General features: G+C 38.5%; 1 protein-coding gene across 6 annotated transcripts in view; it reads right to left on the bottom strand.

Annotated features, from left to right (window-relative positions):
* ACTN1 (actinin alpha 1) overlaps positions 1-27,118 on the bottom strand; it is a 123,023-nt gene that overhangs the window by 57,828 nt on the left and 38,077 nt on the right. For all 6 annotated transcript variants that reach the window (XM_070938593.1, XM_070938576.1, XM_070938602.1 and 3 more), the window contains exon 2: positions 4,168-4,282. In XM_070938593.1, coding sequence (XP_070794694.1) covers positions 4,168-4,282 — 115 coding nt within the window. The remainder of the gene's footprint in view (positions 1-4,167; positions 4,283-27,118) is intronic.

The raw sequence follows: 27,118 nt of genomic DNA on the forward strand, positions 1-27,118 counted from the left end.
CCTGCAATCAAGCTCATCGGTGAGCAGCTCTATCTGCCTGCCTGCCTTGTTGGGTAAGTTTTTTTCCCCTTTGGGAGCTTTAAAAAAAATAGTTAATTGGGTTTTTTTTAGTTGTTCTTTTTTTAGATCTAGCCATTTAAAGTTTAGGAAGTTTTAAATTTAGCTGCTTTTATATAAAAATAAAAATAAAAATAAAATAAAATAGTATTTGTGCAGCTGAGATTTTGTGTGTTTCTGTAATGTTTCACTCTAACTACACAAACACACAAAATCTCACAAAGCTGTATGTGGAATTTTGTGTGTGTAAAGTGTGAAAGTTGGTTTTTTGGACTTTTTGTGGCTGTGTGAGGTTCCTGCTTGTTGCAGGGGCCATTTTGCCCTGGCTTTTACATTGTGGGTGAGCCAGTTGTGTTGTGTTGTGTTGTGTTGTGTTTTTTTTTTTTTTTTTTTAATTTGATTTATATGCCGCCCTTCTCCGGAGACTCAGGGCGGCTTACAATGCTTTAAACAATAGCCTTCATTCTTTTGTATATTTTATACAAAGTCAGCTTATTGCCCCCACAAACTGGGTCCTCATTTCACCTACCTTAGAAAGGATGGAAGGCTGAGTCAACCTTGAGCCTTGGAGAGATTCGAACCAGCAGAAATTGCAGGCAGCTGTGTTAATAACAGGGTGCACTAAACCCTTGTACTATCAAGGCTCTTGTGTTGTGTTTTGTAGGTTAAAAAAGGGCAAAGAAGTGACGTCGACTTGGCCACGCCCACCTGACCACCAAGCCATGCCCACCCAGTCACCTGACTACCAAGCCACGCCCACTAATTAAGCCATGCCCACAGAACCGGTAGCAAAAATTTTTAGATTTCACTCCTGGACGGTAGGCACGCTGGTGCGCTTATGCACGCCCCCTTAGGAACCTCTTAAGAAACATGAAAGGTCCACAGTAGACAGTTTAAGGTAAAAGGTATGGGGATTAGCGAGACTAACAACAGGATCAGGTAGAGTGTTCCAGACATTAACTACTCTATTGCAGAAGTCATATTTCCTACAATCAAGATTAGAGCGAATTACATTGAGTTTGAATCTATTGATAGCCCTTTTTTGTTCCAAAAGCAATAATGCTTTTTTTTCCTCTGTAAAATATCACATACAGTGCTAATATTTTTTGTAAGGGCCTAGCCTAGACAGAATAAAATTCCTAAACAAATGTGCTCAATTATCTTCATTGTGGGGAATTGGAAGTGTATACAGAAGTAAATAAAAGCAGAACTAAACTGTCATAGCAGTTTTCATTGGGATTTCTTTTTCTAAAGATGTGCAAAATGCTTGGTGCAGGGAACAACTGATTATGGGTGGTCTATGCCTGAATGGAAACATACACGCTTCAGGAGTTTTGGCCCATGCAGAGAACAAAATGAAGCCGTTTTATCCAGACACAAATGGTTTGATATTGGAGGCAGCGGGAGCAGGGAAAAAGCCAAGGACATTGATGGCGAAGGAGAAGCAGCAAAGAAAAACATGGGAAGAAGATCTGGAGACAGGCTGGATCAGGAATATGCTGTGCTGCAACAACATCAGGGACAGCAGTGCAGAGATGAGGAAGGGAGGGCTCTGGAAAATAAGAGGGGTGGGCAGGCTGGTGGGATATGCTGCACTGGGAGCTACAGAGGAGGGTAGGGCAACATGGACCAGTCTTGTTCTAGTCACCCCTCTGGATTTTTTAATGTGAAATCTAGAATAACTAAAACATTCTGGGTTTTGTTGTACTAAACCACGGCTCATCAGGCTTCTAGTTTCTTTTTGCCCATCAAAAAGGGGGATTTTTTTTAGGCTGCAACATACCAACTGATTACTCTGCTTATTGCAGCTCACTTGGACTGTACTGTTTCCTCCAAATGAGTTAGGATTATCAGCTAATGGCTAACAGTTACCTCTGCAAATTTATATATCTGCATCATAATCACAAAGGTATCATATCAATGAATTATGTCTGAGGTGGGCAAAAACTTTTCAGACATGAGATTTTAAGTTTAGTGGCAGGCAAAAAAGGAACAAATGTCCTTATCTGAAACAGAACCTCTGGGACCTGATGTGTTTGAATGTGTTCTTTCCCTTTTTGGGTATATTTCTAATTATTTGTATGTGTATATTTTCAATATTCTACATTAACATACCCCCCTCCCCCAAAGGCTCTCTTATGTCAAAAGATCATTCATACACAGCAGCAACAAACCTTATAGTAGTAGTAGTAGTAGTAGTAGTAGTAGTAATAATAATAATAATAATAATAATAATAATAATAATAATAATAATAATGAAGTTGGAGGGAGATAAATCCTTTCTTGCAAAGGATTCAGTCTACAATCCTTTGCTTTTCTTCAGTTATGTGTCCTTTCTTTCCAAAATGCAGCATGTCCAGCCGTTATAACTGTGTTTACTTTGAACTGCTGCCAAAAGCAACTGAACCTGAAGTTCAAAGAGGTAGGAGAACAGCCGCCTTTCCTTCTGACAAGAACGAACTGACTCTCCTTTGGCAGTCACAGTAATCTTTACCAGACGATGCCACAACAAAGCAAGGGCTTGTCCTACACTTTCAAGAGATCAGTGACACATGCCAACTGTACATGTTTACCAGACAGGAAAAGGGCTTCTACCGGGGAAAACGGGAATCACTGAGATTTTAAGAGGCCATGGAACCTGCTTACATATAATGTGGCAAACCACCATGTTCAATCGCAGCAAAAAATATTTTGAAGCACTTTGGCTGTGCACAGTGTGTATAAACAGCTTTTCCATGACCAGTGACCCCTAGATTTGTTGGTTCTATAGTTGCCAGAATTCCTGGATAGCCAAAGTCTAGGAATTGTTCAAGCCAGAGTCCTAAACAAAACCTGGAAAGCACTGCAGAGAAAGGGAACGTTCAAAACGAAAAGCAATAAGGGCAAAGAAATGAAGACAGAGGAGAATGCAACATCAAGGAAATATATTCCATGGTAGAATTCTGTAAATAAAAACACCAAGGCTTGTTTATTTGCCCTCTGCCTATCACTGTCTGTAAACTGCTTCCTCTTGGCTTTCCTCTCCTTCCCCATGCATGAGTGAGCACTTCACAAGCAGGATAAACAAGTCAGGAATAAATAACATGAGAGACAAATTCAGCTGGTCCTGGAAGACTTCAAAGAAAGCCACAGGACATGGACCATTCAACATTTTGCTTTTAAATTCTGCAGAGGAACGAGGACCACTTGTGGCTTTCTCTGAGGCCTTTGGTTGTAGAAGAGCAATCAAAGTTCTATACAAGTAATCCTCGACTTACAACCTTTCATTTAGTGACTGTTAGAAGTTACAACGGCACAGAAAAAAAAATGATTTATGATCACTTTTCACACTTACAACCGTTGCAGCCTCTCCATGGTCATGTGATCAAAATTTGGATGCTTTAGCAACTGGTTCTTATTTATGATGGGTTACAGTGTCCTGGGGTCATGGTGATCCCCATTTATGACCTTCTGAGTCAATGGGGAAGCCAGTTTCACTTAACAACCGTGTTACTAGTTTAACGACGGTGGCAAGAAAACTCGTAAAACAGGGCCAAAAAATCACTTAACAACTATCTCGCTTAGCAACATAAAGGTTGGGCTCAATTGTGGTTGTAAAATGAGGACTACCTGTAAAAGAAGCTACAGCGGACAGCACAGTGAAGCTTAAGTGGGAAAGGTGTCCCAACAAAACATATGGAAGTGAAGTGATACTATTGCTTTGGCTGACTTGGTTCCCAACCCTGATTGGATAAGCAATGCTGAAACACCCTTCCTCAGCTGACACTGTTCAGGTGTCTTGGATTATGGCTCTCATTACCCCAGGCTGGCAAGTCCAGTCTAGAAGGCACCAGGTTGTATTTGGATGCTTCATGTCCTGATAATAGAGAGATGCTGATGAAAGAAGTGCTTTGCTTCATGTGGGAATGAATACTGGATAGGAATAGATTCCCATTTATTTGTCTCTCTGAAGTTCCTTCTCTCCATAAATTTCCCAACATGAACTTTGTGCACATGGGATACCGATTCAAACAATGGCCATCTTGGCTCTTGTTTTGCACCACAAGGAAAGCTTGAAGTACAGGTTTCTCCACTCCAGCCCATTAAACTACTGCACAATAATGGTCTCACCCGATATAACTTCCAGGAGTAGCATAAGCTTCAGGCCATCTCTGAAATCTTCTTCTATGTTCTCAATCTGGGTGCCAGCCTTGCGGAGGTGAGAGTTACACCAAGCTGTAAATGTCTGGAAAGAGATAAAATGAGAAGAAAAGGGATTAATTCTTCTCCTAAAAGAAACTGTAAGGCTGTCAAAAAAAAATCCATAGTATTGCAAAAACACTGCTGCTATGTGATTTACTGAATTAATGTCAGAGTTTAATTAGATTTATTAGTTTTTCATGTTCTATCTCTTTAGCACCCAGGAACTAATAGCACAAACTGGGGATGGGGAGCTAATTTTCATGTCTGGGATGGTATTTTTTCTCTGAATGGGCCCCCAGTTGTTGGAGCAAGCTGTATTCTCGCATAAGAATTCCTACCTTTACAGTTTCCACCTCAATCACAGAATCCACTCATTCCCCAGAATTATACCAGGGTTATTTTAAGATGGGCTGGCCAAGTCCAACAAAACCTCCAATGCCAAAAATGGGTAAATCTCAGTTTTGCAGAAACTACTTTCTTTTTTAATTAGAATACTGTACAAAGATCCACCAGCCAGATCCAGATGCTAGAGTAGGCTGGCAGAGCTGAAGAAATCTAAAACCAGATATTGATTGATATTCTTTATAAGTTATACAAACTGAGTAGACTTTAGTACTCTTTCAGGTTAAAATGAACCCTTGGCTATCCTCCAAACATTTTTCACCTCAGCAGCATAATGTGGGGAGGCAGACAAGGAGAATTGTGTTACTGTTGCTACTGTTCAGAGGTAGGAGTCAAAAACCTTTGCTGTTCATTGTAAAGCCCTAAAGGGCTGTTAGTAGATTAAACTCAAATTTCTATCAACTGTTGAATAAGAAAAGTTAGTCATCAGGTAGTTTCCCCTCCCCCCAACTTTCTTGATGATCGACCTCAAAACTACAGTCTGCTGTTTGCAACCTTGCCTCTTTTTTTAAAAAAGGAACACCATAAAGCTCCAGTCCAATCTTTGCACATTATCAACTAAATCCTTCATTAGTGGCTGTCAAATATAATATATGGAATGCCGCTAGGTAATTTGTTTAGCTCCCTCATGAAGTTGTTCTTTAGCAAATGCTTTTATTTGAGTTTTCAATCATTGTTTTCTGACTTTACAGCTTAATGGCACTGATAAGAGGAGATACAATTTTTAAAAAAGAGTTTTTTAATATATAAGTCACTTTAGGGAACCAATACTTTTTCGTATAACTGCTAATTTGGGCAAAATGTTGCTGCACTACTTTCTATTGGGGTCCAATCTAAAACTGTTTTATGTGTCACTTCCAGAATATGTCTATTTTTGTGAAATTTCTATCCCACATTTTCTGTGCCCATTAACATTCTCAGACTGACCTCCAAACAACATAGTTTGCTCAAAAAATTCCAATGACATTACAATCAGCTATTTGAAAAAGTAATTCACTGCAAAAACCTAAAACATACCAAAGAGGCATCTCTTTTGAACATACTTCCTTAGATACCTCAGCTGCAGTATTAATCAACAACTACATCCGGGGTCCCCAACCTCCAGGCTGCAGCCCATTGGGAACCAGGGCGAAACCATCTCTCTCTCCCTGCCCCCACCACTGAGCCAAAAAGGTTGGGGACCACTGAACTGCATCGTAACTTCCATGTTTTAAGCTATGAGATGCTTAAAATATTGAAAAGGTAGTTTTAAACATACAGAACATATATGACTATGAACAATTAAATTGTCATCGATCTGATTTCAGTGGCATGCGCAACAGACAAGTAAGAATAATAGTTGCGATGAGATTCAATGTTCCCAAGTAAATTAAATGAGAGAAATTATGGCCAATGTAAGCCTGAAATGACAAAAATGCTACACTGGAGAAAAGGCATTAATCCGAAGTTAATCACCAAAAAAAAAAAGTTTATGACAGAGAATGGTTGATATCAGTGGTGGGTTCCAACGGTGTTACTACCGGTTCTCTTTGCGCACGCACTATGCGCGCGATTGTCACACACGTGTGAGTGAAGTGAGCATGCGCGCCAATCTTGCACTCAGCACAAGCATGTTAGGTTTCTGGCCAGCTGAGGTGCGGCAATCCACTCTGCTACGCCTATCGCTGAGCTAAAAACCAAGAAATAAAGGTAGAAATAAAGCAAGGGCCTAGCTCCCAGTCACAGAGAACCGGTTCGGTGACGTCACATCGTCACTGCTACCGGCTCAACCAAACAGGGCCGAACTGAGAGCAACCCATCACTGGTTGATATACATCAGGGGTGTGAAACTTGTGGCATCACGTTGTCGTCATGTGATGTATCACAACTTCGCCCCCTTCCTAAAGGTGGGTGGGCATGGCCAGCATGTGATGCATCCAGCCTGCGGGCCATGAGTTTGACACCCCTGATATAGATGATGAAGATGTCTGCTTGAAGCAAGAAAAATTATCATGAAGGGAAATTAAACATTAACATTGAACTGAACCAGCACTTGAAAAGCAGGAAGATAAACAGACTAGAAGTATAATTTAAGGGTTTGTAACAGCGAATTGAAATATTTGGAGCAAGATTATTTTAGGACTTCTCCACAGAAGACCAAAAGAAGAAAAAAGCTTGTCTATAGAAGACAAGATCTTTATACTGAATTCAAAATCATAGAGGCAGTGGTATAATATCAAATAAGAAAACAATGTCAGAATTAATGATGGCAGAAAGGGGGACAAATTTGAACAGGTTTGTTTGCTATTATGCCCTGAACAGTATGTGGTTTGGCATCAACTTTGTAACAATAGTTTTAATTCTAACAGGGAAATCTATAGTGTTACTGTGAGAAAAAAAATTCTCATTATTCGCAGTAGTTATGTTCTATAAAGTCACTGCAAACACTGAATTAGCAAATACTGAATCATTGCTCCTAAGAAAAATAAGAGTTGGGTTCCTGTGAACCACAGGTCACAACATTTTTGTTCACCAATCAATGCATAAACTTGCTTTATGTGCGTTTCAGTTTAAAGATGCCTTTTAAAATATATTTTTCAGCACAAGAGTGAAACAGACCACAAAAAGGACTCTTGTTTACAGGAATAGAGCTGAAACAAAAAGGCAGAGTGTTGCCTTGTTCAACCTCAGCTGGTAAACTGCAAATGACCACAAAAGTATTGATTTTGGGAGTGACCAAGAAATTTTAGCACATACCAGTAGCAAATTAAAAAATATAAAATTTATAAATAATGAGGATCAACTGCATCTATTAAAGTAAGGACCCAGCTAGGTCCACTTCTAAGGTAAAAATCACTGAAAGCCCAGAGACCATAAGATTGGAGCAATTACTGGTACTTCTAATTTCTCTAATATTATTATGTCCATACCATGCTTTTTCCATTTAAATAAAATTAAATTACTACAAGCACCATGGGAAAAAACTTTATAGGGAATCTTTATATAGAGCACATACAGTTCTATCAGTGGTGAATTCTGAACCAGTTTGCCACTGGTTCGCTGGCTGTGCATGCATGGTGTGCGCCAAATGCACGCTACACATGCACGCAGTGCACACCAAATGCACGCTGTGCATGCGCGCATGCACAGTACATGCCAAACGTGTGCTTCACATGGAAAAAGGAGACTTGGGAAGTTAAGTAGACCAGCGGGTGGGGGAACAGCTGTGCCGCGTGATTTAGATTCACTAGAAAGTAGGATTTCCTGCTTTCTAGCGATTTTAAATCGCGCGGCACAGTTGATCATTGGAAATACCAGTTCGGAGGAACCGGTAGCTTTTTTTTTTTACTACTGGTTCGCCCAAACCAGTAGTTTTTATCACTACCTATTCGCCCAAACTGGTGTGAACTGGTAGCATTTCACCACTGAATTCTATACAGATATACTGTTTCTAAATTTTATACAAATACATAGACACACAGAGGTTCCCCAGAATTGTTCCCCAGAATCTGAAAGTCATAGATTCCCTATCCCCAGGGATGATAGGCAGGCAGGCAGGCAGATCGGCTGGCCGGCTGGCCAACCAAAGATGTTTTTTTTCCTCTTCCCCAACAATTCTAGTTATTATATTTTCCCCTATAATATTTGAAATACAGTCATCAGAAGTGAATATCCTATATAGATTGCTTTCTATTTTGTAATCACAATACTGGTAATTTTATTTTAGGATTCCCTCCTAATAACTGTTAGGATGGAAAATAATGTTTTCATGGTTACTAAAGCTTGGGTAAATATTTTCATAGGGCTAGTAACAGTTTTCCAAATATATTTTCTTTTGATAGATTATATTGATTTTAGATTTTAATGCATAATTTAAATTAAGGTTCTCACAATGTATAAATCATTCTACACTAAATAGGATACATAAATGTCATATTTACTGATAATTCGATCAGTTTAGAACAGGGTGGACCACCTTGAACTATGGTTTAATTTCAGCTATGGACTTCACATTTCCCACTATCAATTCCTGCTTCAGCTTTTTCCCACAGTTTCCTTCCTTCCTTCCTTCCTTCCTTCCTTCCTTCCTTCCTTCCTTCCTTCCTTCCTTCCTTCCTTCCTATAGAAGGAAGTCTATAAAAAGACTATAAAAAGATCCCAAAACAAATATCACCCTCAGATTCCATACCTGCTAAGTCTTGCCTTGCTTCCAGGTTTATACCTGAGTAGGTTGGCGGATGCTAACCTTTATCACATAAAACTATAACAAAAGTGTATTCTCTCTCCTCTCTCACACACACATAAAACTGTTCTATGCACAAACAAAACCATTCTTGCTACAAATACAAGAATCATGCCAGTTGTAGAAGCTTCTTGTATCAGCCAAATGATGCATGACCAACTCAATAAAGCACTTAATAGTTTCTAAAATGAAACGGGCGAATTGCCATTATATGACCATTCAATTGGCTACAGGCAATATTATAAAATTTATTGCAGCAAGCCAATACATTAAGTTTAGCTTTTCATTTATAACACGTTGTCATCAGCCAGGCAGTCATGTCTCTGCCAATTTAATCCCACTAGAAAGTTTCTCCTATCAGTGGAGTCAATCAGCAGTCCATCTATGTTCAATGTACTTCTAGAATGATAGTTCCTGGGGCTACCAATTCATAAACTCTACGCATCAATTTTATCTTGTCATCCAGAACTGATGGGAAAACACAGGATGATTACAAATTGAAGACAACGATCGCTGAACCATCATAAAATGTTGAGAATGAGCTAGAGTGATTGCTTGACAAAAGCCCCAATAAATAGCATCTAAAGAGCAAGACACTATTTTATATTCATTACTAGTTAGCATTTCTTATGTTTCTTTTTAAACCCCTTGTGGGTCATAGGAAGAAAGGAGAAAGCTATCACTTTCAAAGGAGTTAACTGCTGAAGTTACTAAATTTCATTCACACCCTCTTCTTTTCCCTTCCTTTTGAATAATAATGCCATAGAGAAGCATTTTACAACTTGCCCACTGTCTCCCAGAATTAACCACTAGCAAAGACATTCTGGAAATCCACATATCTAAAGGATGACTGAGCTGGTCTAGGCCGCCATATAAATTTAAACAGTCTTCTGCAAAACACACATACATACATATCAAAAGAGAAACTGAAATTTGATTTAACGGGTAAGAAATTCTGCCTGGCTGAAATACTGTTTGCAAATCTCCTTTTCACTGTCAGAATCCAATTTTAATCTGGTTTAAGACAACAAGCTGTCAATAGCTTTTAATTTTTGTTCAACAGCTGCAAATCATAACTAGTTGAAGTAGGAAGAGTAGGAAACCAGTAAGTTTTGCCATGTTACTATGGAAATGAGGTTATCTGTGTATGTGTAAATCAGGCAAGCCTGCTGAAAGATGCCAAATTTACATCCTTTAAAAACACCATTATGGACAAAGAAAGTTGATAAGGCTATGTAATCACCTGCATTTCCTCAGATTCTTGGAAACATTAAGGAGTTTTCCAGGAAAAATAACAACTCAGATTGAGACATGAAGCAGAGAACTTTAGAATAGTCAACTGCCTTCCAATCTAACCCATCCAATAGTATCTTAAGACAACAGAAGCATTGTTTTTCTCTGTTTTTCACATTGGTGAATTTCATCACTTGAGAACACAGAAAAAACAGATTGTTTTCCTTGGGGTCATCATTCATTACTCTCTGACTTTAACCCAACATGCAGTGATATCCAGAATGTTTATTCAGTTTTCCTGATTCACAATTTTTATTTTGAAACATATGCATTTCCTTTATTGAACAGCCATGTGTGGCCATTTTTTAAAATTTTTAAATAAACCTGTCTCTGCATCTTTGCAGAAAAAGGTATTAGCGGTTAGGCTTCCAGGAAATGGAGTTCAAAAGGCAGGTTTATTTAGCCATGGTGGCGCAGTGATTGGAATGCAGTATAACTAACTGCATTCTCTGCCCACTGCCAGAAGTTCGATCCTGACTGGCTCGAGGCTGGCTCATCCTTTGATCATTTCGAGGTCAGTAAAATGCGGACCCAGTTTGTGGGGGGCAATATGCTGACTCTGTAAACAGCTTAGAGATGGCTATAAAACACTATGAAGCAGTATATAAGTGTAAGTGCTACTGCTAAGGCCATCAAACCAATCAACAGATTTAAGGAGATGTGAAAAGCCCAATAGCAATAGCACTTAGATTTATATACCACTTCATAGTGCTTTTACAGCCCTCTCTAAGCGGTTTACAGAGTCAGCATATTGCCCCCAACAATCTTTTTACCCACCTCAGAAAGATGGACGGCTGAGTCAACCTTGAGCCGGTGAGATTCGATGTGCTGAACTGCAACTAGCAGTCAGCTGAAGTAGCCTGCAGTACTGCACTCTAACCACTGTGCCACCTAGGCTCAATAGGGTGACAGTTCACATGCTTCTGTAAAATCTTCCCATTCATTTCCTTAATGACAAAACAAACCATTTCAGACATTCATTTATCCACTTAACATTGTGTGGAAGCCAAGAGGGCCAGCACTATCCATGCAGTCTTAGACCAATGTGTCAGTGGTATGTCTGCAGCGGGAAAGCTCCTGAGTTCAGCCACCAAAGGTGTCCTCAGTGGGTGACCGCACAGGTTGGAAGCAACGCAGAACCTTGCTCTGTCTCAAAAGGAGACCAATAGGGCATTTAAACTGGAACACTTGAATATCTCCTGCAAATGGTCTGCCATAGCTTTACTGAATCTAGTGCTAGATGTACTAAGAAAGAAGTTCACAGAAATCCTTCTATATTGATTGGTAATTCCGAAAATGGCCATTCCAAAACTAATGAAGATTTCCCTTCCCACAGGAAATTGAGGGGGTTTGGATTCCTGGATTCAAAAGTTTTATTTATTATATAATGTATACTCCTCTTTCTTGCTTGTATGTTTCCAAGCAACAGTGTTGTTAGCTATGACAAAGCATCTAATTCTCCCTCATGCCCAGATTAATTTTCCCAAAGGTAAATTAGATCTTAAACCAAACTCTGGGTGGTTTACAATCAAGAATAAAACACTATAAATTAGTTCTATGAGCACTGTGGCACATGCCAGCAAGACTAAGGTTTATATTATTCATCTGTAGTTCTCCATGTGAACCTATGCTAACGTTCATTACAGTATTTATAGTGTATTAATACTGAATCCTATTTCTAAATGGTTGAACATTACTAGCACCTCTGTAGAAGCATATATAAAAACAGCAGTTATTAGATCTCATAAAGCATACCTGAGTATCAAAGGTTGCAGAGAAACCTACTAAAAGACAATTTGCATTATGGGACCCCATGACTGCTTTTTTATACGATTCCAGATCTGGATTAGGAACACAGAAAAAAATGGGGGAGCTTTTTTTTTTTTAATTTGATTTATATGCCACCCTTCTCCGGAGACTCTGGGCGGCTTACAATGTGCTCAGCAATAGCCTTCATCCTTTTGTATATTTATACAAAGTCAGCTTATTGCCCCCACAACTGGGTCCTCAATTTACCTACCTTAGAAAGGATGGAAGGCTGAGTCAACCTTGAGCCTTGGCAAAATTCGAACCTGCAGTAATTGCAGGCAGCTGGTCTTAATAACCAGCTTAATAACAGGGTGCCTTAGACCACTGTACTACCAAGGCTCTTGGTAGCTTTAATCTTCTGCTCCCAATCCATGGGGATATATCTGAATATATCTGATATATATCTGATATATCTGAAATTTAATCCTGAATTCAGAAACATGCCTGAGCTCAGCATCTAACGATACTGCAGGGAAAGATATCATTGGCATATACTTAAAACTCCCAGAGAAAATACTGAAATAAAACAGAATCTGATAAGATTGCTTTGTACAGAGTCCAGCCTATTTCCCTTTCTTCCACCATGATTTCCAAGCTCGTCCATTTGAAATGATACCCAAGACATCTATAAAACTTGGCCAAACTCCATAGCTATACAAAGGCTACCCCCTCACTATGGCAACAGTGCAGGTCTCATAAGTCCTGCAATTACTTTCATCTGATTTTCGCTGCATTTCACTGACTTGGAACATTATTGCTTTGAAGCAATAACCAACTGTTTATCTCAATTGGGTATTCAAGGCAGAGGTTTTGCATCTGTATAAAGGGCCACTAATATTTCACTCAGCTATGCAAGTCCAACAAGAATTACAAGGGCAAAGTAAGTGTCTCCTTGAGGGCCCACAGGTTGTATTGGAATCATTGCCAATTCATTCTTAGCTCACGCTTCTAAAAAGTAAGTCGTCCCTCTTACAATGTTCTAAAAAGCATTGGCAGTTGTGTGCCTCAGTTAAGTGACAAAATCTCAACTGTTCCAGGATCAGAAGTATTCTGTCACAACTTGTTTAATATGACTAGTATGGAAACAGTGAAGGAACTAACAAAGAAAGCAGACACCTACAGGCTTGAAACAGGGAACTTTCAGCAGTGAAAATCATCTTAGAGAAATCTTACCCAGTTAGCAAAATGTTGGCATCAACCTTCCTCCCACTCTGTAAGATAAGCAACATCATAGCACTCTGACATTGCTAAAGTCACAGTGTCTTAACATTCTGCAGAAGCCCTTCAGCTCCTTTTAAGGCTGCCTTGAGCCATACGCACCTAATCAATTCCCATTTTCTTTTTCCACATTAGTCCAATATCCTTTAGGTTGGTATTGCTGAAGGGAGGGTCAGTAGATAATTCTATCAAAACATATTACACTATCTTTGATCTTATCTCCTGTGATAGCTTGCCAAGGTCCTGCATCTGGTAAGTCATTCACAGCCATCAATGCAATGATTTGTGCATTTAATGTGTTTTACTTATAACACCACATCTCAGAACATGTTTCTCCTTCCCGCAGGCTTTCCCTTACAAAAAAGCAGGGTTTGATTTAATGGCTAGAATGTAAACAACTAGAGGTTTCCAAACAACTTTGCTCAAAAAAACCCCTTTGTTGAGATTACATCTATATTCAGCAGATTTCTTTAAACTGAAGTAAGATTTTCTCATAAACCTATCCTTTTACTGCTACAAGATGAAACCTATCATACCTCTATTACACATCGCAGAGAGAGGAGGAGGAGGAATCTACTCTAGGTTAGCAGTTTCAGATTTCACGTCTGTACTCCTAATCTCATATTGTATCCACAGTTTAGCTATAAAAGCATGACATATAATTAAAATGTTGGGAGTCCTATCATTGTTTTCTAAGAACTGCAATAAATTTTCACTAACTAACATAACAACCAGTACAGGTAGTCCTCAATTTACAACAATTCATTTAGTGACTGTTCAAAGTTACAATGGCACTGAAAAAGGGACTTATGATTGTTTTTTACACTTACGACCGTTGTAGCATCCCTGTGGTCATGTGATCAAAATTCAGATGCTTGGCCACTGGTTCATATTTATGATGGTCGCAGTGTCCCGGGGTCATGTGATCTCCTTTTGTGACCTTCTGACAAGCAAAGTCAATCGGGAAGCCAAATTCGCTTAACCACCGTATTACTAACTTAACAAATGCAATGGTTTGCTTAACAACTATGGCGAGAAAAGTTGTAAAATGGGGCAAAACGCACTTAACAAATGTTTCACTTAGCAACATAAATTTTGGGCTCAGTTGTGGTCGTAACTTGAAGACTACCTGTACTAGAATTGAAAACATTACTGAAGCACTAACTGCAGCAGAAAGAGACATATTTACATTATAATTCACTTGAGCCCTTAAGTGATGCTTGCAATCTAAATGTCGAAGCAGCAATCACAGAAATACCAGAATGTTTAAAAAGCCAAACAAGCACTCTGGTCTCCTTACTGCTTTCAAAGTGACATTCCAGTTTTAAGTTGACCTTTACATCTGTTCTTTCTGTCTCTCTTTATGGTCTCAATGCCTTCTCTCCATTAAAATCCCTCCTTTCTCCTATTAAACCCAGATTCCTAACTACTTAATCTAAGATACCATATTTAAGAAAGTAATTTAATAATCAAGGGAAAATGGTGATTAAAGACCAATTCCACAACTGTTGATTCCACAATTTATATGAAAAACACTAATAGCTGGGAAACTGATTTGGACTAGTTATCTTCAAACCTAAAACAAACCACAAGTTCCCCCCCCTACACACACACACACATACACACACACACACACACACACTTAAGCCATTAATTGGCATCCACTGAGGTTGTCAGGAAAGGTAAAGTACATGACCACAAGAATGAAATCTTGTCCATTTTTACATGCATTTTGTGATGAGTGTAAAAGAGTCTAGGGTTGCAATCATGCGTCACAATTGCCCTCTTGACTTTGTTGACCCTGCCTCCATGAATAGGATGGTCTTGATAATCCCTCTATAGAAAGTGGTAAGGACTTGTTAGTTGAAAGTTAAAGAGCAAGAGCCTACATAAAATTAGCATATTTTAGTTTATGTTTGTTAAATGTTATACCCTGTATTTGCTCTGGGAAGTCCGGGGTGGGTGGGTGGGGGGAGGGGGGTTGGAGGGAGAGGGGGGATGAGGGATGGGGGGTGGGTGGAGGAGGGAAGGGGGGGAGGAGGGATGGGAAAAAATTGCTGTAATACCTGATAAAACTTTTTAATAAAAAAAATAATAATAATAATTTAAAAACGAAAGTGGTAAGGACCAAAGAAGGAAGATGAACTTTTCTCATGCGACACAGAAAATGCAGGCGCTGCTGTACCCGCTTCACCAGTGTCTCACTGTTGAGAGACCAAGCTAGCCTACTTGTTAACTGCACACCCAGAAACTTGATGCTGCAAATCACCTCCACAGAAAAATTATTTATGATTTCGAAACAAGGACCTATCTAAAAGCAAGATAAGGCAGTCAAACTTTTGTCTCTTGCTGTTTCTACACAGAAATCTAGAAGCTTGTCTTTTTCTTTACTGAGGGCTGTCTGCAACTGTTCACTGTTTTGATCACTGTTATTCCAATCAGAGTGGGAAGTAATTTGCATATGTAATACTGCAGTGCTCTGAATCAATCTCTCTCTCTCTCTCTCTCTCTCTCTCTCTCTCTCTCTCTCTCTCTCTCTCAGAAGACGAGCTTTTCTTTGGAAAATTACATCTATCTTTGGTCAGCAAAGCAGCAATGCATTTTCTCATTCAGAGTGAGCAAGTCTTGCTTTATTTTTGCAAGTCCTTCACTTGCACTGAAGACACTTGTGAAAATAACGTTTATAGAGTAACTTTTCATTGGGCTAAAAAATGCAGGTGACTACAAATGAGCAGCTAAGAAAATCAATCAGTCAATCAATAAATCTGCTACCATCCACTGGTTAGTTATTTGGATTCTTGCAGTCTGTATCTGTCAGTTCTAACTTTATACTATTTTCATCACAATCAGCAAAGACACTATATGAGCATTTGGGTTTAACATTTACAGACAGATAGGACTGTTTCCTGTGGTTCATCTTTATTCTGTAAAGATTTGTAACCAATAGCTAACTACCTTGTAAATGAAAGTTCTTAATCTTATCTTTTTAAATTATGTAATGTTTATACATTTCTAAATATCTTCTGACAGATTAAAGTCTAACATTCATTATTAAATAATATTTTCTTGGGTATTAATCCACTGTACAGTACAATTTATTTTAGCATTCAAAATATCTGAAACTTATTTATCTTATCTTTCAAAATATATTTGTTTCAAAAATATTTTATTAACTCTGAACTCTATGTATTGTGTTTGTATGTATGTATTCTATTCTCCCTCTAAGCTTTTTCCACCCAAATAATCTTTCTATTTTAATTCTACAGTTGCCCAATGATATTCAAGTTGCATCTGTAGCTCAGGGTTGAACTAGAAGCTCTCTGAGGTTGTTTGCTTGCAGATGTTTTACTATCCAACTAGATAGCATCATCAATGTGAATGAATGTGACAAACCTCTGAAATGTTTACAATCAAACAACAAAGCTCAGAAAGCACCAAGAACTTGTTTTTACTAATATGCCTTACCCTGTTTCCCCAAAAATAAGACCTCCCCGGATAATAAGTCCAATCAGGCTTTTGAGTGCATGCGCTGAAATAAGCCCCCCCTGAAAATAAACCCTCCCCCAAAATAAGCTCTCCCTGAAAATATTTAAACGCATGGGTAGCTGATCCCCATCATTTCCTCTGGTTAGGGTTAGGGAGACAGAGCTGGAAATCAGGTAAGACAGCAAGAGAAGCCCCGTCTTGCTCCATGCATCTCAAAGCGCTTATTTCGGGGTTCAAAAAAATATAAGACAGGCTCTTATTTTCGGGGAATGGTATTAGACGAAGATACAAAAAACCAATCTTTTCTGATTTCTCATTGAATGATTTCTATGAAAGTAGTCTAATAACAAAGAAAAAAGTAGCATTGGGAAATAAAGAAATGGTCATATTCAGATATTATGATAAGCCACAATGGTAAAAAAACCAAACCCTGATTTATTCATGAGTCATTATGGCTTTGTTTTGCTAGTAGCCATAATATTTTGACAGTATCTTCAACTTCTTTATCTTTGTGTGTACACCAGTAACTCTGGCATAGTTCTCTCCTAATAAGCAGAGATTAAGGGGAAAAAGAATTCAGGCTTGTTAGTAAAAAAATAAGGTATAGTTCCATATTTCCATTTAACACCAATGCTAATAAGTCATGGTGTAAGTCAAACTGTTTTACAGCTCGGGCATAACATCCAAACACAGCCTGTGATAAATGTGGCATATATTGCCCCCTGCAATACACTGTTCCACATAGATATCTAATTTTAAGGCCAGCCACAGCAGAGTACTGCTTTTGTGTAGTTGCTAAGAGACCCTTTTGTCCAATCTTTGATCCAAACACTGCTTTTAGGAGGTAACAGTACCTCCTAAGCAGCAGCCAGGAGCTATTACAGCAACAAACTAGGAACTCACTGCCTATCATTCCTCAAAACTGGAGTTAAATGCTACTTAACATATTGCCATAATTAATGACTGGCTGAGCTAGTATTCTAACCCCTGGAATAATATTTTCTCTTTATATTAAAAGTGCAAGGAAACTATATGTTATTGTCACTTTAACATTTAACAATGAACCATAGGACACTTAAGTCAATAAACATGGCCTACTTAACAATTGTACAAATTCATTAAATTGGGAAGCGGGGGTACATAGAACATTGATCTACTATAGTGTTTGCCAAACTATCAGGACTGGAATTCACATCCCATCCATCTGGAAGGTGATGAGGTCAGGAATGGGGTTGTTAATTATCTCTTCTACAAAGCTTGGCTAGTTTGATATTCATTTGTTTTTGCGGTCAATTCTGAAAGCATATTTTTCAGATAGATATTATATGCAGGGCAAAGGCCATTTCTTTTTCAAATTACACAGTTTTTAAAAAAATTAACAGAGAGATACATCTTTTTCTTTAGAAAATTATTACTGCGTAACTATCAATACGATGGAGAAAGGACACATTTTGTAAAAATAAGTTTTTTGAATTCTTATTTGCTTATTTTCATAACCTATAACACCTATGAAAAAATCATGTCATATGATTCATAAAGTTTCAATGCAAACTTTTTGTAACTGAGTCACAAGTACAAACATATATTATTTGTACATAATTGGCACAAGTACATTAAATCATGGGATATGCACTGTGATGTCAAGATGGGCGTTGGGTCATTTCTTCAATGTTTTCGTGGCACGTTGAAAAAAACACTGTAGCTCAGTTTTGCTGGTCTACACTTGCCAAATTACCATGTTCATAGCTAAGAGCTGCCTGAGAATTTTAGGAGCTGCTATACTGAATAGCCGGTTGACATCAAGTTGGAGAATATCACTATAAACCAACCTACATCTTCACAGTAGATGAATAGTAGATAAAGCTAAAAAATACCCATATTTGCTTGCTGTGTTGAATAAAAGTAATAGAAGCAGAACTTTTTTAAAAAAATCTAATAAATAATAAAACAGCACATATTTACTGGCCAATTGGAAATATTTTTTTTCGCATGTGTAAAATAGTTATGTCCTAAACATTTCAAGAAGAGAGAAATGAACATCTCCGTTACCTTTTAAGTACAGACGTATGAATGGTGAAATTTTCAACAACAAAATAATAAAGAATAACAAGAGTTGGGCTACTGCCTTCCAATGAACCCAGTAACACTTTGCTATGGCATGAAAAGAAATAGTAATCATACAGGAATGTCAGTTGCATCAGAGTGCCGCAGAATGGTATTGCGTAGTAGAATGAATTCCTTATTCTTTTGCAATCTTCTGCAAAATTGAATCTAGAGATTTGGGGAACACATTTGAGTGTTTTTATAGGAGAAGCTGCAGGACTGAACAGAAAGTGGATTTAGAATTTGAACACAAACTACAAACTACAGCTAATTTGATCCTGCTGAGGCCAGTACTAAATTGTATGTTATAAATCAGTGTTTTCAAGACCACAGAACACCACTGACCATATATCATTATTTATTATTTTTAAAGGAGTTGGAATAAAAGGAATATTGAAATAAAATAGGTGTCAATAATAGTGTTTATTTTCCCTTGCAATTAATGCATTGATTGGCAATCTTCATGGAATGCATGAGCTTGAATATGATGGCATATTTTATGAGTGAAACACTGTCTTAGATTTGGCGCAACATGCAAGAAAAACTCAGCCAAGCCTCTTATTTATTATTTGTTTGTTTGTTTATTTCATTCGATTTGTACAGCCACCCATCTCATATGTGTAACTCTGGGTAGCTCACAACAATTAAAAACAATAGCAAAAGTAGTAGAAAATAAAAATAAAAACTATACAACCAGACACATAGTTAAAAAGTCAGTTAAATACAAAATATAATCACATTCAATAGGTAAATACAATTAATTCATAACTATTAAAGAGGCTCACCACTCTCACTGGATGTCTTCCTTTCCCTCAGGCCTGCCAAACTAGGACAGACTTTTCTGGCATTGCCTTCTTCTTGGCACTTACCATAACCTAACAATAATAATAGATTCCCCAGCATACGAGATTATGGGTAGTGGGTAGGACCCTCCCCTCCCCTCCCAATATATGCCTTCAAGTTGCTTAGGTAACACTGATGCTCCATTGAACATAGATTAACAACCGTGGCTGTAAATCACTTATTTAATCATTGGGGAGTCTTAAATATGCTGCATGACTAATTAATGATTTAGAAACTTTCTTTTATTAATTGATTTCATACTCTTAAATGTCAGCTAATACTAAATATGACTTTCTTTTCTTTGATCTACAAATTTTTGTCATAATTTAGAACTTGGATGGAATTTCTTAACAAGATTTTTGCGTAGTTAGATTAGGATATATTCTTTTTGTAGAGTAATACTAGGTTGCTAAACACATGTACTGAAAACAATTAAATTGCAGAATTCCAAAGCTATGGTAGCACTATATTTATTATTTTCCACCTTCTAAATTAAGATATTTTCCAGGGTTCGGTGGAAAATACAGGTCTTACAGGTCGTACAGGACTTTTCTGGAAGGAAAAAATCAAATCCATCCTCGTTTTATAAATAAAGCCAATATTTTATAGGAAAAAACGTAATTTCAGAGTACATGTTTTAAAGAAATTAGTGAGGCTGCACCCAACTTTGGTTGAAAGGATTTTCAATTTTCCAACTATGTATATTTATACGTGTGTGTGTGTGTGTGTGTGTGTGTGTGTGTGCATGTGCATCATTAATACCTCCAGATCTTCTAGGTATAACCTTTGGGCAATACTGCAGCATTGCATTTACCTAAAAGATTAATTTAACATAAGGCACAGTAGGAGAAATTTACAAATAGAAGAAAGGAACTTGAGTTGCAGGATCTAAAATCAGAGTCATAATTTTTATAAGATAAAAGCTGAAATATGCAAGGCAATTGTCGAATGCTATATAGTCAATTACACCCTTACTCTGTCTTTGGACAAAGTGATGGCCTTGCTGTTGGTCTAGGATAAAGCCCATCCCCCTCCAGGGAAGCTTATAGGATTAGTCATTAGTCACAACCCAGCTGAACTGATTTAACAGTATTGTAGCTGTGGGAAAAACTGGGGGAGAGAGTGCTGTGTACGCTATCCGAATCCTGGGGAAAGGACGGGATATAAATTTAATTACCTACCTACTTAACTAATAAAAACAAGACTGAATAGGCAGTGTTGCACAAGCCATAATCTAAGTTGGCCAAAAGCTATAGTTCTGAATACTGTTTATTTATTTGATAAATTTATAAAGCCAGCTACTCACTAATGCCTCTGGACAGCTTATAGATAAGAACAATTTAAAAAACCCAATAAAAACCCAAGGCTCAAGGAAAGATAAATTCCCCTATACCATTATTATTGGGTTCAAGTGCCATCACCAACTTATAGATTGTGGGAAATGGGAAGGCCTTTGAATGAATCTTACAAGATGGGCAGAACAAAATAGGATGGGTCCACTAATATTCAGGTCCTATATCACAGGTATCAAATTTGATCACGTCAAGTGATGTATCGCGATATTTTTTGCCTTTGTGGATCTGGGGTAGGCATGGCCAGTGAGTGATGCACCTGGCCCGCAGGCTGCCAGTTTGGCACCTCTGTCCTACACATGAAAGGTTTTAAAGACGACCACCAGTGCCTTAAACTGTACCTACAAGACCAGTAATAACCAGTACAGTGCACAAAGAAGACTCATAATGAAATGTACCCATAACTATGTGCAGTATTACATTTTGAGCAGCTGTAACTTCGGAGTAGTCTGTATGGACAACACCAGGTAGAGTGAATTGCAGTATGCCAAATGTCATGTGACTAAGACACTGATGTAATTAAAACACTGAGTAACTGTGAGAAAGCCCCCCACCAATCCAGGATTGTGTGCAACTGGCAATAAAATGAATCTGGAATTAAAAGTCCCTAGTTCTACTCAGAGCTACTTGTTTTTTAAAAAGTAGCTGAGTCCAAGAATAGCTGCCCCCCTAAAAATTGCACAGTAGTTCTGTCTGGGTAACGGCAAGCCCGTATAAAATTAAAGTTGGAAGGTTCCAGGAAATGGATGCTCCCTGAACTCAGAGCCATTCAGTCTTGCTATGCTATGGTTGAGCTTAAACATGTTCCATCCTATCCAGACCTCAATAGTTTCCAGGCACTACAACTCTAACGCTACTACTTGACCAGCCTGGGGTTGAGACACACAACTTGGTATCACTGACCTATTGATGATTTCTGACCTTGTGCTGTCAATCAGATAACATCCAGCAGTTTCATGTAGATATTAAACAGGAGAAGTGAGAGCACTGAGCTCTGAGGAACCCCAGAGTGCAGGGACCTTTCATTACTGGGACCAACCCTAGAGAAATGAAGGGAATTACCACAGCACTGTGTTCCCTTTTGCATCCCCCAGAGCCAATCCAGAAAGACATTATGATCAATGGTAAAGAAGGTCACTGAGAATGAAGACCAAGATAGTTACATCATTCCGATACCAATCTCACCAAAATTCATCTACAAACATGTTTTTCAGACTGAAATGGAAATTCAGATTAGTTTTGTGGTGTCCTAAATTCTAAGGGCATCAGGCTTCCATTTACAGTGGAATAAAAACACTATGCTGAAACAGGCATTTCTAATCAAAATCAGATTCTGACTAATTGTTTTTCAACTATAGTCTGTACTCTATTTAAAATCAAAGGTTCTCTTACCACAGTTAGATTTGGAATCAAAGAATTTGCAAAGTTTGTATTCCCGATAATGTTTTGCCTTTTAACATTCTGAAAAGAGACTTAATGTGAAGATATTTTTCAAGTTTAAAATTTTGTCCAATCCTCTTCAAAATTTTCTAGGATTTCTTTTTTAAATTTATCAACCTTGCCAATTTCATCATTGTTTTAACATACCATATTTTTCAGAGTATAAGATACACCGGAGTATAAGATGCAGCTTAGTTTTGGGGGAGGAAAATAGGGGGAAAAATCTGCCTACCAGGTATTCATCTGGCTAGCATTTAAAACAGCTTCTAAAGCACAACTGATCTTTGGAAGAGAAGCAATGAGAAAAGCAGGCAAACCACGGAGATCACTTCACTCGCTAGCGCCTCCTTAGGGCTGAAAAAAAACTTCACAGCTGAGAGTCGGAGGGAGGAGGCAAAGCAGGGAAGATCACTTCACTGAAAAAAAGCTTCTAAAGCACAGCTGAGAATTGGAGATAGATGCCTCACTCCTAGCGCCTCGTTAGGGCTGGAAAAAAAGCTTCGAAAAAGCTACATTCGGAGTATAAGACGCATCTAAATTTTCAGCCTCTTTTAGGAGGGGAAAAAAGTGTGTCTTATACTCCGAAAAATATGGGTGGGTTCCAAAAGCGTAAGTCAGGAGACTTTCCATATTTTTGCTATGAATCCTGAAAATAAGTATATGGAACATTTAGTATCTATCATAAATCAGAGATTGATACAGTTCAACCAGGTTTTCATAATGACTGACCTGGGTCAAGGTAACAACTGTTCTGGCTTCCTCAAGCAAAACCATGAGTCTGAATTTACAAGAATATACAATGAGCAGAGAGTAGTGTCTATATTAGCACTTTTTTTTAAAAAGAAGCAACTTGTTGACAGGTGAAAAATTCAAATAATCCAACAGGTTGTCTCCACAATGAGACTTTCTGCATCGTCTAGCAGAGGAGCATTGCTCTTGTCCGTGGAGCATTTGATTTAATGCAACAGGTATTAGCCAATGAATCAATTTTCAATGGGTTTACTTCATCTTTTAAAAACCAGTGGCCAACATCACATGTCAGGGATTACAGATTCTATATATAAACCAGGGCTCTGCAAAGCTTTGGAGTAGAAGCCAAAAAGAGCATGCAGTGATCTGTGTGTATCCTGTCTGTAACTTCTTAAACCAAGAGTGATACAGCTGCAGAAGACAATAGTGCAAATGCATGGACACAGACACAACTAGGGACAGGTGTTAGGTGAATACTACTGCTCTTCAAAGCAAGAGCAGTATTGTCTCCAAACCCAAAGATACTCGGGCCCCTTCAGGTTAATCCTGCATTTTGCAAAGAATTCCCTTTTGCTTCTCATATCCCCCCACCCCCCAAAAAAGGCAGAAAGTAGGCAGATAGTGATTGGGAGAGAATGACACATCCTGCCTGGAGCACTATGAAGGAAAGGTAGAGGGCAGAAATACCACAAATAAATTAATAAGTAGGAGGAAAGTTCAACAATATTTTAACAATCAATGTTTTTGTGAGATGAATGCTTGGCATAGGAAAGTTATCAAATGGGTTCTGTACTGCTTGCAGTTCAGCTGATCCACTCTTCCTCATGCAAGTGACTGCCAGAGTTATTGATATTGCTCCCGCTCCCCAAATTCTGGGAAAAGTTGCAGTCCAAAGGATAAAATAGCCTTACTCCCTCTGAAGAAAGTCTCCAGAGCACGGGTGTCAAACTTGTGGTGTCATGTTGCAGGCACATGATGTTTCATGGTGTTTTTCCCTTTGCAGAGCTGGGGTGGGCATGGCCTGTGTGTGATTCATCCAGCCCATGGGCCACCAGTTTGACACCCCTGCTCCAGAGGAACAGCATAAGGAAGAAAAAAGATCTCATCTCAGAAACATTTTAGGCCATAAAATGCAAAGACATATTTGTACTGCTCAAATCAGTAGTAAGTTTCAATTCCCGGCGCTGCCGGTTCGCTACCGGGAGCGTGTGGGAGTGTTTGTGTGCTTTGCGCGTGGCACTTCTATGCATGCGCAGAAGGTTTTGCACATGCGCAGAGCATTTTTGAAGGTGTCTGGGTGGGTGGGCGGAGTCTCCTGCTGCTGCTGCTACAGCTACCGGTTCACCCAAACCGGAGCTCAAATAATTTCAGTCTGAATAGTCCACATCTCCTTCACCTTCGTGAATCACTTCTGCTTACCTCCCTCCTATTTACCATGCATGAAAACAAGGCTTAGACACCAGGGTGCTTGCAATCAAGTGAATCTGACTGCAGGATATATTTCAGGGGTGAAATCCAGTAGGTTCTGACAGGTTCTGGAGAACCTGTAGCAGAAATTTTGAATAGTTCAGAGAGCCAGCAAATACCACCTCTGGCCAGCCCCAGAGTAGGGTGGGAATGGAGATTTGCAATATCCTTCCCCTGGAGTGGGGTGGAAATGGAGATTTTGCAGTATCCTTCCCCTGCCATGCCCACCAAGCCACGCCCACCAAGCCACACCACACCCACCAAGCCACACCCACAGAACCGGTAGTAAAAAAAATTGGATTTCACCACTGATATATTTCCTATAATTTATTCTCCTGAGTCCCGCAGGAGAAGGGCGGTATAGAAATATAATAAAATAAATAAATAAATAAATAAATCTCAGTACCCCAGGAATGTTATGTCCCTGGCAAAATGGGACACTTTCATCAATAGCACTGATCGGTACTAGATTCTATTTATATAATTTTTGTGGCATGAAGAACAATAAACTATGCAAGGTTCTATCCTTATTCATAAAGTGGGGGCTTTAAATTGCCTTATTTAAGGTTGTTTGCTCCACTCTGTGCCACAACAGTAATGACAATTGTAGTTTTTAAAAAAACTCCACCAACAAAACAATATGCTATTATTTTGAAAACAATGTTTTTCATACTTTCATTTTAGTTTAATTAAGTTATATGTTACTTCTCCTTAAAATGCCTCACTATAGTTAAAGCATTCATCAACTCTTCATTATAGTAAATTCCAAACAGTAAATGGGTAAAGTACAAAATAATCTTGACTTTATAGTGTTAGGTTTTTTAAAAAAAGCTGCTGGGTGCTGAGACCAGAATGACATGCTTAAAGAGTATAAAATCTCCCAAGAGGAGACACTCAAGCTAATTAGGAATCCCAAGAATTAAAAGAATGAAAACAAGGGGGAAATGTCCCAGTTAACTATCAGAGGAAAATCAATCCTTGTCTCTAAAACTGTGAAGTTGTAACAGAACAATGCTTTCACATATGGATTATATTGAATAATCTATGGAATCTGCCAGCAGTGCCTGAGACTGATACAAAATGCTTTAATGGTTAAACACTGGTATAGTTAACACATCTATAACCACATTTAAATATGGGCAATTGCAAACTGAATATATCCAATGATTTCAGCCTTGCTTTACCACTTGGCTTTTTAAGGAGAGCTTTAGTCATAGTAAATATTCTCAGGAATGTATGTGAAATTGCCTCTTCAGCTAATTTTGGGCCTTAAACTGAGCCAGACATTAAAATGATGGATTTGGAACAGGAAGAATAATATAGATTAGATTTGAGAAGCAGATATAATCCTGAGCAGGTTAAAGGATCTGTGCAGGTTAAGAGATCTGTGTCAGGAACATCTTAATCCAACCATGTCTTTTGCACAGCTCCATTAGCTGTGCAAACCCAGGAAAAGACACAGCTGCTTTATGGTATTCCTGCAGACACAACATAGCCATTCACCGTTTGCCCTCTGGATTCGGGTTACAGCATAGCTCTAACATAATCGCAATTATTGAACACTTTTGTGACAGTAATCCAAAAAATAAATAAATAATCCTGAGGCCTCTGTATTATGCAAATTACCTGGGCATTTCTTTTATGATATAATGTATGTCTGATATTTCTCAAGTAGATTTACAAAAAGTTCAAATTCAGCCAAATAGCATGAAGAGGAATTCAGAAGTGAGAGGAGCAGTTACATAACATAATTTCTCTACTTTATATGCAATTAAAATAGCAGGAAGGGTACTTTTTAGAGCAAAGTGGGGGCTGAGGAGGGGCAGGGGAAAAATCTCCACAGCTGAATACTGTACATGCTTTTTGTGCAAGAAGATACATGTTAATTTCCTGGTATTCCCATACAGGACATAAAAGATTCCTATCTGAAGCCTCTTTAAAACACAAGCATGAACACAGCTCTCTGCCATTTTCCAAAGGAAAATTTCTGAGAATTTAGGCCCTAATGAATTTCAGAATGTTATATAAATATTCACTTTAAATAAGGCTTTCCATTTAGAAGCACAGAAATAGCATCCAAGAGTTTTCAAAAATAAATAAAAAATGAAACACAGTATCTGCTAACTTTAACTCTTATTATTCATGTGTGGCCATAACAATATAATTTTTTTATGTGTAATCCTGAGCATGTAATGAGAAAATTCATCTATCTATGCCTCCATCTTGGGAGATGAAAACAAAGCCTATTTAAACACCTTCCACAAAGTCATCTTTTTCTTTTTTTTAGCATGGAACATGGGTATTATCCAGTGGTGGGTTTCTACTGGTTAGCCCCAGTTTGGGCAAACCGGTAGTGGCGGCGGCAGGAGGCTCCGCCCACCCGCCCAGATGTCATCATGGATACTCTGCGCATGCACAAAGGTTCTGAACATGTGCAGAAGCGCGTCCTTGTGCGCTCCCGGTTCCAAACCGGTAGCGAAGGTAAGAGGAACCC

Source organism: Pituophis catenifer, unplaced genomic scaffold, assembly GCF_029215685.1.
Source record: "Pituophis catenifer annectens isolate HBS135680 unplaced genomic scaffold, rPitCat1.0.hap2 SCAF_1, whole genome shotgun sequence".
In the NCBI taxonomy this organism is placed as follows: Eukaryota; Metazoa; Chordata; class Lepidosauria; order Squamata; family Colubridae; genus Pituophis; species Pituophis catenifer.